Source organism: Poecilia reticulata, linkage group LG5 (genome assembly GCF_000633615.1).
Source record: "Poecilia reticulata strain Guanapo linkage group LG5, Guppy_female_1.0+MT, whole genome shotgun sequence".
Taxonomy (NCBI): domain Eukaryota; kingdom Metazoa; phylum Chordata; class Actinopteri; order Cyprinodontiformes; family Poeciliidae; genus Poecilia; species Poecilia reticulata.
The window spans coordinates 31311272-31327169 of NC_024335.1; the positions used below are offsets into that span (position 1 = coordinate 31311272).

The following is a 15898-nucleotide window of genomic DNA, read 5'->3' on the forward strand; positions in this document are numbered from 1 at the left end:
TTTGCAACCTCTACATCTGGTTTATTATATCCATAACCTCAACATCTCACAAAATTACGCTTCACGCATTCAGGTTGAGTCGCTCCAAATTAGTGGAGGGGGATGTGCCTGATTCACTTTTTTACGCTTTTTTTTTTTTTTTGCAAAATGTTATAAGTTTGCTCAATATTTGGATGACAGATGTAAACATAGCCAGTAAGTCAACATCAAACTAGAGAGGCACCAATCCAATATGAATTATCAGTCTACATACTGGGGTGGGGAGAATAATGTGAATCAATCAATAAGGGCAGATCTATTTAGTGTAATTCTATGCTGTGTGCTCGGAGTGATGTCACCCTTTATTATTAATTTTACATTATATTTACAATTCCTACTTGTATTTTCTGAGCCATTTGAAAGATTTGTTGCAGTTTATTTTTTTTATACATTCAACCAAGGTTGAACCTATTGTTTTTGTCCATTTCAGTTTATTATTTACGTTGGCTGTTCTACTCCTAGTTGCACTGACGAAACGAATTAAAGTTGTGTTGATTTTACACGTTTGACCAAACTTGTGAAGCTATTGATTTCTTTAAGTGAGCTGCACTGGTGCAGTTATCAAATATGTTTGTAATTCAGTATATTTACATCTGTGTTTAAAAAACCGTTTAAAATTAAACCATTTTTCAATCGGCGGAGGCCAAATGTCAGATATCTATATTGGTGGGTGCTGTGGTGGCGCAGGGGCAAAGCACAACCCACGTATTGAGGCCTCAGTCCTCGTGCCGGTGGTTGCAGGTTCGATTCGCGGCCTGGCGACACCTACCGCATGTTTTCCACCTCTCTCATTACCCTCTTTCCTTTCAAACTACTTTCAAAGTCAACAAAACCTAAAAAAATATCCCAGATATCTATATTGGTATTGGAAAGAAAATGGGCCGGTGCATCCCTGTTGCAGACAGGGCAAAAAAGGTGTGTGAGAAAATGCTAGTTGTTACCTGAAGGAAGTGGATGAAGTAGCACAGAACCAGTCTGTTGAGTTCTGGCAGAGACTGCACCACGGCAATGGCCGCCACCGGGTCGTCGCAGTTGCTAATGCACTGCTTGTAGAAGTCCATCGGGATCAGAGGCTCCTCCAGTTCCCGATACCACAGCTTCATCAGAGAGGCTTCATCAAAAGGAAACCGTATTAATCCATAAAACCTGACAGTGTGAATGAGAAAACATCTCTGGATGATAAACCCAACCCGTACCTGGAACGTTGGGGTCAGAGAGATTCTCTGGTATCCTCCACTGGTCCACTTGGAGCTTTAATGCGTTGACTTCATCAATGTCTCCAGGCACTCTAAAGACCAGAGAAAAGCAAAAAGTGTTAGGATTTCAGCTGGGTCTTAAAATGTCAGCAAGAATCCGAATGTTAGGCCTCAAAAAGGTTTAAATTTACATTTTAGCTCCTAAATGACATTTAGTCCAATTTTAACTTCATGTGTAGCTGCTCTGGCTGAGCTGGGAGGAACTGTCTGGAGAAGATTGGCAGTAAAGCGACTTCTGCTCTGTCTGTTTAGGGAAATGAAATCAAAAGGTACTTTTTATATCATCCACTGCCAGCTTCTTTGACGAAACATACTGTGTGTGTGTGTGTGTATGTGGTACGCTAAAAAAAAGTAGAAGCATTTGTTAAATAATTAAAATCCTATTTCAGATTATTTCATGTAAGAAAAAATTACTATTAAAACCAAGCTGGTGTATGTAAATGGTCCCTCAACGTGTCACCCCTATAACAGAAAAATAAATAAATAGATCAAGAGTTGCACTCTTTGGCCACTAGAGGGACCTCCGTCTCTATTCCGCATGTTCCTCAGAGCGATTTTGGATTACATTTGTTGTGAATTGGTGCAACATAAACACACACAATTCAATTAACCTGAATTAAAATGCAGCTTTTTAAACACAACCTCTTGATCCCAGCAGTCGTACTTTTACTGGAGATGAAAACCAAAACACAGAGAAGTCATCATAACCAAAGATGTCTTCCAGAGACGTTCCACAGCACAAAGTTTGTTTCGTAAAGGGATCTGATTTGTAAACATGAGGAGATCATACAGAATTCAATCCGACTGAAAACTCTACACACACACACACACACACACACACACACACACACACAGACACACACACACACACACAGACACACACACACACACACACACACACACACACACACACACACACACACAGACACACACACACACACACACACACACACACACACACACCGACTGCTGTGGGGCCCCCATGTGCTCTGCCGCTCGGACAGCAATGTAAACACACACATCACCCAGTGTCGTGTTACACAGAGCAGCTATGAGTAGCAAAGTTTGCTTAGAAACAAAAGGAATCACAAGACCACACACACACTTGTTTACACACACTACAGATGCAATAAAAGCCATCCATGTACTTTGTGAGAACCCCTTTTAATTAGCCAGACCGCCGCAGCGTCGCTCGTGTCGAGGCACGTCGTCAGTCGACTCGGGGTCCCGCCTCACCTGAAGATGCCCTCCGTCTGCGCCCCGCCCAGAGCCAGGACGTACTGGGACAGCTGGACCTGCACCCAGGGCAGCTTCCTGTCTGGGAAGAGCTCGCTCTGCCGCTCCATCACTTCCTCCAGAGAGCTGCCGAACAGAGACGGTGTGATGATGGCCCGTCTGCTGTGGTCAATCTCCTCCAAGGTGGGCTTACGCAGACCCTGCAGGGTAATGGGGAAGCAAGAGGTAGATTTACAATCCGAGTGTGTCAAGGAGATGTGAGAGGGTTGGGGAGGGTAAATCACGGCCAGGCCTGCAGGTGCGCTGCTGTGACTGGGTCTTGTGTTTACGTCTCTGCCTGTGACTGTTTCGGCACACCTGTAATTACGTCTCCCTTGCAGACGGATGATTCAGAGGAGGTTTGTACCTTTCAAACTGATTCGGATGCCCTGCATCATGCTCCTGCAAGGCTTTCACTTCAAAATTACACTGTAGTCGACTCAAACTTGCAAAGTTCTCAGGACTTTTAGCCACATGCTGAAAGTATCAAACTCTAATCCTGTGACTAAGGCTGTCGCAATAAGGAATAAATCTTTTAATAGCATTATACATTTAAATGAGCGTGACAACTTTCATGCTTGTTTGCTTAATTTTTTTAAAGTGATGCTGTCATTTAATATTAGTGAAGAGCCACCAGTTTGAAACACTTGACAGCCACTTTTACTTGCACTTTTATGTTTTACAAAAGTCCTAAGTGTCAGTTTTTCCCATCTGTTTTAAAAGGCAATTTTGTTTTGCTGAGTCCTCATAATGCATTTTATTTTTTGTTTTGTTTGTTAATTTTTTAATAATGTTAGAGATAAATGTTCTTTGGAAACTAAAGTTTGTTGAACTTTCAGAAGGCGTACTTGCATTATACCATTTGAAAATGGTCTCAAAATGACAATATTATCGTTTATCATAATTTCTGGAACAATTAATTGCTCCGTCAAGTGTGTCATTGTGACATATTTACAGCAGGCAGACATTAAAAATAGAACCCGCATAAATCAGAGGATGGATAAAACAGCATGAATGGATGGACTAAAGGAGGAACAGATGGTCAGATGGATGAGGGGATTGATGAATGACGAATAGATGGATGGATCAAAGGATGGATGTACAGGCAAGCAAATGGACAGAATTAATGGATGGACTAAAATATGGATACCTGATGGGACTGATGGAGAATGAACAGAAATTGATTGACAAAAGATGGATGGAAACAATTTTTTGTTCCCATCTTGTTTTTCCATACCGATTAGTATTTAGAAAACCACAAATCACATTCCAAACTTTTGTGAATTGCCAAAAAAAAAAAAAAAAAAGAATAAAAAATTCTCTGCCCTGCTTACCTTTTTGCCTCCAGTGATAGCCACCTTGAGCAGCTTCCGATGGCAGAACTTGGCATATGTGCTGACAGGAAGGCCTGCGGAGAACAGAACAAGCAAACACTTAGCACCAAAGAAAACCAAACCAAACAGACAAAAAAAAACAACAACAACAAAAAAAAAAGCACAGACCCCCTTCTCTATGTCCTCAAAAGATCCCAAAGTAAAAACTCTGGAAGCGTCAGTCAGCGTTGAACGCACAGAACAACAAATGATTTAGATTCTTTCCCACGAACGGGAACAGCAGCGTTTTTATTTCCCACAGATGTCAAACGGGAGGCAGAGTTTGGGAGGTGGGCGGCGGTAACTAGAGAGACATGTTGACGGTGCGACGCCGGCATGTGGGGATTAGAGCGTACCCGGTTAAACTGTCAGGTTGAGCCGAGATTTACTGCTGCTACAAAAAGCTTGAGGTACAATCCAACACACACACACACACACACACACACACACACACACACACACACACACACACACACACACACACGCAGGTGATTCATCAGCGTACACAGATTTAAAAGGCCTCTGGAGAGAAGAATAAGCTTGGGGGGCTTCCTGTCTGATACCTGCATTAAAAGCCACAAGATATTTCAGAAGAGAAATGCATTACAAGTAGGGATGCAAGTTATCGATTAGTGAGTTGTTTTAAAGTTGACTGACCAATAAGATTGACAAACAATTAATTGATAAGCGGCAACTGTCTTTAAAAAAACATTAAGGGTTAGATTTTTTCAAAATGTGATTAAAATTTGATTATTTTTCAAATAAATTTACATTATTGAGTCAGCTGTTTTAAACACTGACTGAATAAAAAGGAAATATTAAAACTCGTGATAGCTTTCAAAATCAGATATGCTTATCTGTATCATGTTTTTTTTTTTTAAATCAAGTTAAAAAAAATTTCTTTGCGTTTTCTGTCACATCCTATACTTTTGTAGCTCTTCAGTACGAAGTTTTTTTTGGTTGAAAAGTTGACGCTGCTTCGTCATAAAGCAAGGCTCAATGAGCGCTATTAAGGTAATGAATTAAGGATTTTGTTGAGTGTTTATATTTCAAACCAAAACTGCATAAAGTGCATTTTCCATCCCACACCGCCATCCGTTTGGATCTGTATCAGCAGGCTCCGCTTAAGGATGGCCAGCGGCGCCCTCTGTTGGATGGCGGCCAAACTGCAACACTAAAAGAAGGCCTAAGCGGACTATACAAGTTGAACGATTGTGGAGCCAATTTTAATCTAACAAACAATTAAGAGACAATTAATCGTAAATCGATTAATTGTTTGCATACCTAATTACAAGAGCTGCCTCCCAAGACTGGTCACACTTTAAGAAACCTGGAGAAGATCTGAAAAAAGTAACCCCCAATCCTCAGAAAGTCTCCTCCTCCAGCTCTCAAAGTAAAAACCAAAAAAGAAAGTTCTGACATTCAGGCATAGATAGAATCCCCCATCTTTCATCAGTGAGGCAAGTAGAGCCAAACACTGCGCTCTTGTGGGCGTTATTGTTGTTCTTCAGAGTCCTCACCGAAGCAAGTACCTGAGGCAGGGCCATGTGGAGATGTTTTCTACAGGGATTTATAAAGTAACCAACTGTCCCTGGCATGTTCCCTAGGGTCAAAGCTATTAGATTCATTGCAAATAGGTGACTCCTATGTGAGATGTTAATCTGACATAGGAGTCATCAGACTATAATTACATCTATTTAGAAAGATCAGACCAATAATTTCCCCTTGATCTCCACATTCTTCTCTACCCCAGCAAAAGCTCCCAGCAGAGACGCAGAACAATTAGTGGGAGAGAAGCCTCAACACCATCGTTTGCGTATATTTGCATCAGCGTCGACGCTGTCAGTGCAGGGACAACCAAGCAACCAAAACCTGGGAGAAATAGGAGCCCATTAGACGCTTGAGAGTACTGCACCGGACTGAGAACAACATGACACCAAACAACTCCCAGTGCTGCTGATCACAGCTACTTGTTGATCTGCTCAGCTGCCATCTACTTTGCAAAAGCATTCCTGAAAGTGTTCAGGCTCTTAACGTTTCCATAGCCCAAAAAGTTCGGTTTTTGGTCTCATCTGACCAAGAAACTCGTTTTCTGACCTTCTAAAAAGCTTGTAAACTTTTAATTTACGCTATGATGGTTGGTGTACGTTCCGAAGCTCTTTGGTCAACTTCTATTTTAAATGGGCTATAAAAATAAATTTGATTGACATGCAAGCAGCCACTCTTTCCTAAAGGTTAGATTTGAGTTGAAGGGAACTAATACTTCTCTAGTCAACACACTGATCCAGTTTTTTGTGATTCCTGACATGGAAATTCACCTCAAATCAACAGAGTCCCACATTTTTTCCACTATAATGCATAATTATGCAAAAATGGTGAAAAACATTTGGTTTAAGTGACAAACTCACCTTACTGCTACTACACTGCTGTGTCAGCCTTACTTGATGTTAAATTATGGTCCTTTATTTATAGTGAGTACAAAATATTTAACTATTTAAGTTATTTAGAGAATAAAAATGTTTGCATGTGTAAACTGTCATATTATTCCCATGTTTTTTCTTCTTTATGTAGATTCTGGAAACATATTGCCAAATTCCTTGCAAGTAGCTCAATGAAAACTGTGATTTTGAAAATTAATAAATAAAAATCACAAAAACGATCATAAAGTCATTTTTGTGTCCTGGAGGGACTGATTAATATTCCCCAATCATCTTTTTAGATGACTTATAAAATCGACTGTGGAAGTATTAAAAAGATAAATGAATGTAAACGTTCACTGCTGCGAATCGTTTTAATCTTTTTACTTCATAATTTTGAACCCAATTTGTGTTGATTCATCAAATAAAATCAACTCAAGTGTCAAAATGTGACAAAATGGCTTTAGCAAAGCTGCCACTCATGTTCCAGCTCTGACTACCAATGTGGGTTTTATTTTCCTCAGTTTGATCTTTAACCAGTGGGCTTCACCTTCGACCTCTGAGCTCAGCCTTGCTCTGTGTGATTCTGAATCACAGCAGCTCGACGCCAGGCCGCTGTTGTGGTGCTGGATGATGATGTCACCGACCATCCAAGTCAAAGGAGTCGGTGAAGGGAAGCCACGTGCTGCTGCTGCTGATGATGAAGAAATGACCAGAAATGATGCCGGGATGATTCACAGAGCGGACCATTGTGGTTGTGAAGGACCATCTGAAATTCTCGTCCTACTATTTTTCCCTCCCTGTTCAGCTGTCTGTGAAGCCCACTCGTTCTGCCAGTACATCAAAACGCACTCATCTGACAAACTGCACGGCCCCCGGTTTTCCATCCCCCTTCCAGCGGCCGCTCCGCAGGGAGCAGTCCGTTTGATTTGTAATGGTTTTGCTCGGCTTCTGCAGAGAGTGGAAAACCATGTGTGGGACTCCCGGCCTGCTTTAGCTTGTTATCCAGCAGAAACGCTGGTGCAAGTGGGAATTGCTCGTTTCTTGGAAAAGCAACATCCGAGACTTATTTTGAAAAATGCCGATGAGCGAGAAAACACACCTTCTTCCTCCTCTGTGTTCTGTTTCCGCTTCTTTCTGGACTTTGAGTTCTTCTTCAGCTTCAGTTCCTGCTGCTCCAAAATAAACTGTGTCACTATGAAAACAAAGAGAGCAAACATCAATTTTCTGGTGAAAACGGAGAACAGAACACTGTTATCCAGGGTTCAATCAGTCCTCCTACACACGGTTACAACACACACCGACAGAAACTGAGAAAAAAGGACTGAGTTCTATCAAAAAGCATCACAGAAGGAATAAAACTAACGATTATTCTCACAATCGATTAATCAGGTAAAAAAAATTCACATTTTACAGAGATTTCATTTAATCACACAAATCTGTTTTCAGATAATATTAGAAATGCATTAAAAGATGCAAATAAACAAATAATTTAGTTCCTTTTTAAAATAAGAAAATAAACGTATTACCTAAAATGCAATAATATAGCATTCCCTTAGTGACTTTGAAACAACTGAATAAAAAATGCCACTTGGGGAGTTTTGGGTAAAATATATTTACAGGAAAATACATTTTTATCTTAAATGCAAAATGTATATTTATATTTTGTAGTTTAGTTTTAATTATCACTCTAAATATGTCATTTTTCAGCAAACATTCCTTTCTTAGTATGATTAATCGATTACTAAATTAGTTGATTTTAATAACCAATTCATCACAATTATTCCCATTAACCATTTCAGCCCTAAAACAAAAATTCAGTTCCCTTTTTAAATAAAATAAACATTTCGTTGCCCAAAATGCAACAGCAGCATTCTTTTAGTTTGATCCTTTGTAGCAAGAGATGCATCTGTAGCTACAAAATACTTCTAATGTCAACATGTGAAAAGTTCAGCCTTTCCTGCTTGACTTAACGTCAAAACAGCTGATCTGCTGATTCATTTTTGAGTTAATCTATAAATAATTGGAGGTGCTTAATCAGAGATTTTTTCACAGAATTTGAATCAGATTAGGCTAAAACTGTCCCTTGAAGGGTTCTGGGTAGAAAATATTTATAGAAGTTATTTTTTTTAATCTTAAACAAAATATTTGTGTTTTTTGTGCAATTTTTGCTTATTGTTCTTTTAGCAAATTACCTTCTGAAATTGTATACTCCAGTTAACGATTAATCGGCTCCTAAATTAGTTGACGATTATTCCATTAATCGATTAATTGTTTAAGTCCTAGATCACAGACAAAACAGGGAGGTGCAGACAGAAAGAAAGGTGACCCACCCTGTGCCTCAGTCTGAGACTCACATTTCTTGTCGCTGTTGGGCTCCGTGTGTCTCTGAATGTAGCCCTCCAGGTAGCAGCGAAACTTCGGCGAGGGCGCGAAGAAGGCCAGGCTGACGGCCATGAGCTCCCACCCCGCCGCCAGGCTCCGGGGGCTGGCGTTGCCCGTGGTCTGCCTCACCAGCTGCACGTACAGCTCGTCCCGCAGCCCAGGCATGTCCCAGCACTTGGTGACGATGAGCAGCGCGCAGTGGCGGCGATCGAGGCGTGACGGCCGGTCGCCCATGTAGGCCTGCACCAGCTTGAACATCTCGCAGGCCTCCTTCCTGACGGCGCGATCACTGGTGACCAGCATGGGCTTCTTGATGGACCCGCGGTTCCAGGACAGCATGTTGGCGATGGAGACGCGGCGCCGGAACAGCCCCTGTGTGTGCATGTTGAGGTGCTTGCTGGCCCAGTCCTCCATGCCCATGTCCGACGGCGGAGGTTGCCGCAGGGTAGCGTAAGCGAGCTGGTAGGAGGACCCTCCTCCTCGGACTCCTGCTCCATCGCCTCCTTCTCGGTTGTCGTGGTTGGCGGAGCGATGCGGGCCTAGAGACGCCGTCCGTCCATCCACCATGCCTTTCTTCCTGCTCTCCAGCTGAGCCTGTAGGTCTAGGGTTCCCGCCTGCAGGAGAAGGAGAGAGGGACGGGAATCAACGAGGTAGTGGATACAAAGAGGGAGAGGCCAAGAGAGATACAAACTCTGAGTGTAGCTGCATTTTTCATTGTGTCACACTAAGAGCTGGACGGCCTTTCGCCTAATACTCTCCCCTCTCTGCAGTGCTGGGACTCCAGGGGAAACTGTAGCAAGATCGGCACATTCGTTTCCTACAGCTGGATGTGTAGCTGGCAGAAAAGTACGTCCTCCTAAGCTCTGGCTGCACACCAGCACAGCAGTACGAACCCCGGCTTTTCCCTAACATCAGACCGGCCTTCCAGAAAATCTAAAGCTTTCTTCTTTGCAAAAACTCCCTCTGAACTTTGCGGTAGAGTAAGCAGCAGCTCTAACTCCTTAGAAGAAATGACCGAGAAGGTCAGATATATTCTGCACACAGCCAGAAACAACACACAGAGCTAGACAAAGTTCAAAGCGCAGGTTGTTTTTAGTAGGACATAAAATGCACCAAGATCTCTAATCACTGGACCTGGGTGGAATGAAATGATCTGTGTTAGGGGAAACTGGATTTGAGATTCTGGTTTCCAATAATCAGCGATAATTGCGTGGTCTGGATCAACAGAGTCCATATTGTTGAGGCGTATTAAGATACATTTGGGTTTTAACAAGTTAAAGTTGCAAAACTGCTACAATTTTACACCATTCCTATGGTATAAGACAACTTCTAATGGGGCCAGAGGTAGCAGTAGATTGACAGGAGTTTTCTTAACTTCAAAGCTTAAGGATACTGAACTTATTCCCTGGATGCAAAAAACAGACAAATTTGGTTGTTTAAAATATTCCCAGAAGCAAAATAAGAGCTCCACCTGTTGTGCTTATTAAGGTTGTGCAATTAAAAACTTCAGTTGGCTACAAACTGTATGTCTGTAAAGCAGCAGACTGCAGGCTAGTTATGCAAAGAGATAGAATAATTAACCAGCTAAAATCATCTCATTATGCATGTTATTTTGTAAACAGGAAAAGTTGCATTCTGGAGACCTTTGAAAATACTTTTAGGACAATTACTATTTAAATGTATATGTAAATTGACCTTTGTAAAATTTGACTTGCTTAAAAACTTAAAAATAAAAGTTTTTCAAGTTTAGCTAGTCTTTAAGCAAGTAATTTTACATAAAAGTTTTCTAACTTGAACTCCTTGGGATACAAAGTAGGCCTCACAATTATCTACTGAAACGTTTTAGTAATATATTCACCTTTTTTCCGACAAAATTAGTCTATCTTTTAAAAGACAAACATCAATCTTCAACCAGACTATCCCAAAGACATACTCTAGTCCATTTCAGATATTTAAAACATTTTAAGACCTTGCAGGACACTGTAAATTTAGCAAATGCTTTTTTCTATATTTTGGCTTACAACTATATAAAAAAGAATGTCAATAGTTTGGATTATTTTAGATTTTTTCCCTCCTGTCTAAATTAAACAATAGGTTCATCTTCGGCCATTTCTATTTAAATTTTAAGCAAATATCTTGATGACGTTGGAGTACTTTTACTCACAGTAAGCACACAGTGAGTCTCATATACCAGTGGAAATAACTAAAGCAAAATTAAATGTTAGCATGTCCTTAAAAAAATAAAAAAATAAAAATCAGTATATTCTATGAATGTATAACCCTGATTTATCAGCAGGTCTGAAGAACATTCCAGCAGACTTAAGGGGCCCTCTCGACGCTGTTGCTGTTTTCTAACACACGTCAGCTGCAGTGGTACCACCAGGCATTGGTACCGAAACGCCTCTCTCCTCTTCCTCACAATCCTGGACCATATGGGCCTCAGTGGTCCTCCTTCCTGACCGAAGGAGGCCATGTCCTGAATCGCTCTGGCCTGGCATGGGCTTTGCTGCCCAAGCGCAGAGCTGGCATACGAATTTACAGAGCCTGCAGAGCGAGGCAGATGGAAAGCAGTAAGAGGACGATGACTATTGCTGGAACCATTACAGCCAGCAGTGCTCAGCCCGATGTCTCTGGACCGTTTAAATCCCTTTCAGGAGTGCCTTTATAGTAGCATGGGTATATAGTTATGCATATATGGCTCCCATTTAGCTTACAGTTCCTCTCAGCTTTATGCAGACATATTATTAGGCCATAATAATAGGCCATTACAACCTATTGAAAGAGGGCACTGAGTTTGAGAATTGGAAATATGTCCACATTGATAACAGACAGGATGGCTGTGGGAAATGAGTAGGCATTACAGACGTGCCTAACACAGCAAAGCCTTGCATCGGTCACTGCCCTGAGCTGATGAAAGACCAGAGGAAGACCTCCACCTCTACAGTGGGGGTCCTCTCCTTCATATCCTCGGTTTAATAAGTGTTACTATACCCCACCCTGGAAGATTAGAGTTATAAATCTTTAGAGGAGCATTTGGTGGCTCGTTCAAGCTCATTCTGCTGCTTTTGGATTTGTGATATGTAGAAAGTATCTGAAAAGGGACTTTAGTCTCTTTACATTGTAAAAAGACCATAAAACTCAATAATTGCAAATGGTCATTCTTTACAAAGTGCAATGTACGAGTCTTTGGGATGAATCAAACTTAATATAGGCAAGGCTTAATGGGAGGTAACACAATGTGAAAAGGTACAATAGTTATAAAGCAGAATTATTAGGAAACTGAGTATTTTGAGCATCATTTTTAGGCATATTTTATAACTACAGTGTGGATGAACATGAATTCTTGATGGATTTAAGAATAGCGGATAAAGTTTATCAAGTAACGAGGGAGGGTGTGACCTAAAGATGTCAACACAAGGCGAGCATAATTATTATGGAGCTACTGTTCTTTAGGAAAAAAAACAACGAATTAACCGACTATGAAAAGTGAAATATAAACCAAAGGTCTCTTGAAATAACCAAGATCTTGAAGTCTGATTACAGAAACAAACTTTTTGTTGCAAATAGTCATATGGGTCGCAAGAAACATGTTGAGAAAAATAGGACAAGTTAGTTACCAAGGATTTGAGAAGAGTCAAGCATGAAACTGATCAAGTGACTGACTAAATGATCGAAATGTTTACTGGAAAGTTTTGAGTTGAGAACAAAACAAGTGAGATGGGAAAATTGTGTTTTTTATTTGATTGAGTAATAATTCTCAACAATAATAGCTGGCACAAAGATTAAGTACAAACAAATGTCCTCCTAAGAAAACCAAAACATCACTTTTACTTTCTTAAACATTCAAGTTTGAAGTTTACTAACCTTCTGGATCAACCAAGAGCTCTGTGGACGGTGATTATTAAAAGTAATCCTCACAAATAAGACTTGCCTAATAATTGTGCACACAACGTAATCTAATCAGACAGCAGGTACATTTCTGCCCTGCCAAACAATCTGTTCATTGTGCCTTAGAGGAACTAGACACATGTATATCTAAAAATTCACACAACTCACAGATGAAAACAAAGATGCTTTATTCAAGCATGACCGGGCCTCATTTGGGAGCAAATTCTTTTCTTATCCGACAGTTAATCTACAGAGAAATCAGTAATCAGAGCTCCACCAGCTCAAATAGACTCAAGCATGTTTAAGCTTTTTAATTACACAGTAAAGACAGCGTTAGATTAGCTAGAGTGACGAAGTAAATGTTTATTCATGCAGAAACAGATTAGAAATGGGCTGTTTGCTTCATCAGCCCTGGTCTTCTTCCATCAATATGTATATTCCGTTAAAGCACAACCAGGTTATGCTAACAACTAAACTGTTACAAAGGGAAGAAGACTTAGATCATTGACATTTTATATTACTGGCATTAGTGATGCTAACTATTCTAGTCACTAATATATCTCAGAAAGATATTACCTTTGCTCATAGTAATAACTATTACATGCAATGACAGGAGGTGTACAAACAGGTACTAGGAATTAACGTGGCCCCAGACCTACAACTAATAGTCATAACGTTACCTGTGATGGTGGTCCTGGGGTCTCTGGTGAAGACAGGCTGGCCTGGCTGTTGATGCTCATCTCTAATGTATCCACCTTTTCATAGGTTCGTTTTTGCCTCCCTGGTATCTCCAGAGGGGTCAAAGCAGAGGGGCCGTAGTTAGCCATCCCCTTTAGTGACCGCGGTGCACCGCTGACATCCTCTCGTGACGGACACCTGCCCGCAGAGTTGACACCTCCTCCGAACCACCTGAGTGAGTCGGCGGGGGAGCGTGTCCGAGGTACAACGCCCCTGTCCCCCACGTCCGGGTCCAGACCCGCTCTCACCTCTCTCATGGTGTTGGAGCGACTCACCACCTCCCTCATTTCAGCCATAAGTCTCTCGTTTAGGGCGCACAGCTCCCCGCTGCTGCCTACGGAGCCCGGCCTGCCTCCTGCCCCTCCGCTACCTCCCATTCTCCTCCGGCTCTTTCTTCTCAAACTTGGAGAGGGACCCGTTGAGTAACCGGAGTCTTGATAGTTTGCTGTGGCTTGCGGCGTTGTAGACGGGAAGTCTTGTGAGGCCTGGCTGCTCTGCCTGCTGTGTCGCGCGTCCATGGCACGCTGCACGGTGGCCTCAAGGATTCGCCAGTTATGCTTTTTGTCCAGCGAACTCGGACCCGGGGTTCCTGGCTCTCTGTCCCTCAACTGGCCTCGAGATTGTTGCGAAGGTTGAGGTTGAGGCAGAGTCAAAACACGCTCCTGTCTGGACGTAGGGGAGGCGGCTCGCGTAGGCAGAGGAGAGCTGGAGGGGAGCCCCTGTTTGGGGTCCACGTTGACCATGTGCTTGATGCACTCCAGACCAGCTGGGCTGTAGTCAGAGGAAGACTGGTCTCTCCGGTGTCTAGACCCCGGATGTGACGACACAGGATGCGGGAGAAGTCTGGGCTTTTGGAGACTTTGGGTTGGTGTCAAACGAGACAAATGTCCATTGTACAGGTGTGCCCCCTCTACTTCCATATCTGTAGGAGGTTCGTCATATATTGGACAGTCTGAAACTGGCTCGTCATAGATCGGGGCAGTGCAACCATACGGAGGAGATACAGGGCGAGGGGTGCAAGTCTGTGATCTATGGAGGAGTGGACTGGGATGGCTACCATCCGACGTCGCCAAACAGAAACTACCGTTGCTGGATTTTCTCATGTGCTGAGCCTGACGTGCATCACTGGTCATTTTGCCAGAGGGGGCTGTTTTATAGGCCTGGCTGGAGCTCAGCTGTCCTCCTTGGGGCTTGTTGCAGGATTGGTGCAGGGAAGCGGTGCTGGATTTGCTGTGCGCACTGTGCTGAAGAGGTGGGATGGGCTGGCCGCGCTGCATGCTGTTCACCTTCACCAACATGGCTGCTTTAGAACCGGGTGCTGGCTGCCATCTTTGACCGCTATCCCTGGAAACATAAGTGAGATTTAAATTCAGTAACAGCAGAAGAGTAAACTATTTAAAAAGCCTGTCATAAAACGGCATCATTATATATGACAACTGTAGGCCTTACGGGGCTGGGAAAATCTCTAGCAATCCATGAAGTCTTTTCCAAACATTTCCCTAACCTCTAAAGACTTGAGTCCATTTTTAGCCTGGCAGTCAAAACAGCCCCGTCAAAACCACAAGACAATGACTCCTGTATGCGTGTTGTGCAAATCAGTAGCCTAAAATTACAGACTGACTGAACAAAACACATCTCTCTTGAGGTCCTCTTAATAGGTGTGACTCATGTCTGGGGACCATATCGGGACTCATGCAAAAATATTTACTTGGACTCATATGTAGATGATCAAATGCGGAGCTGCTGGGTCGCCGCTGCAACATCTGAGCAGTGAATCAGTGCACGGAGAGTTGAATCAAGTCAAGACCACAGCTCCTCACAGATGAGGTTTCCTGAAGGGTGACTCTCCCCCCTTTTTGGGTTGAATGACCGGCCAAACTTCAAAGCCAAGAGCTGGCTGCTAATCCCAGCAACGAAAAACAATCTGCCATCAATCTGGTCACGCTGCTCTGGTCTGCTGCCCTCAATGCTGCTGCTGCTTTTTAATCCTCTACTGCAATCTCATCCCTCAGCTGATCAAGACGTGGCCTATAGAACGACTTCTACATCTAAAACCAGCATAAAGTCTGTATGTCCGTGAGTCTACGTTGAGAAACGTGTAAAGCAGCACATGGGTTTCTTAAAAGGCAAAACAAGTAAATGGGTTTAAATTGAGGCCAGGCAGACTTACCTTCACACACTCCGACCCAGTCCAATACGGTCATTAATTACATCAAAGCCGATCATCTGGGTAAAGCCAAACAAACAGATCAGCGCAGAGCTGAGAACTTATGCTTAAAAGCGTCTCTTCACCAGGAACACTACAACTTGAGAGTTGGACTAGAAGAGCAGGAAGAGGACGGCGAGGGAGGAGAGTAGGAGGTGGAAAGACCCCCTCCTTCTGCCCCCTACGTCTCTCTGGAACAATGCTGAAACAATTCCCCAGAGTTCCCTCACACCAACGGCTAACTTCCTTTAGTCCTAGCAGCTACAGATTGGCCCTCCATCTCTTTATCAGGACCCCGTCTGTGTCTCCCCCTCCACCCC

The 15898-nt window shown here is 42.6% G+C and overlaps 1 protein-coding gene across 3 annotated transcripts in view; it reads right to left on the reverse strand.

Moving 5' to 3' along the window:
- Positions 1–15898, reverse strand: part of arhgap46a (Rho GTPase activating protein 46a) — a 43399-nt gene that overhangs the window by 2344 nt on the left and 25157 nt on the right. The window contains exons 1-8 of one of the 3 annotated variants that reach the window (XM_008410553.2): positions 15543–15636; positions 13315–14716; positions 8694–9360; positions 7463–7555; positions 3905–3978; positions 2532–2731; positions 1236–1327; positions 981–1150 (exon numbers count right to left, since the gene is read on the reverse strand). In XM_008410553.2, the coding sequence (XP_008408775.1) occupies positions 981–1150; positions 1236–1327; positions 2532–2731; positions 3905–3978; positions 7463–7555; positions 8694–9360; positions 13315–14670 (2652 nt within the window). In that variant the 5' untranslated portion in view covers positions 14671–14716; positions 15543–15636. Of the gene's footprint in view, positions 1–980; positions 1151–1235; positions 1328–2531; positions 2732–3904; positions 3979–7462; positions 7556–8693; positions 9361–13314; positions 14717–15542; positions 15637–15898 lie in introns of those variants that run through there. The other 2 variants (XM_008410552.2, XM_008410551.2) reach the window with 2 other exon arrangements.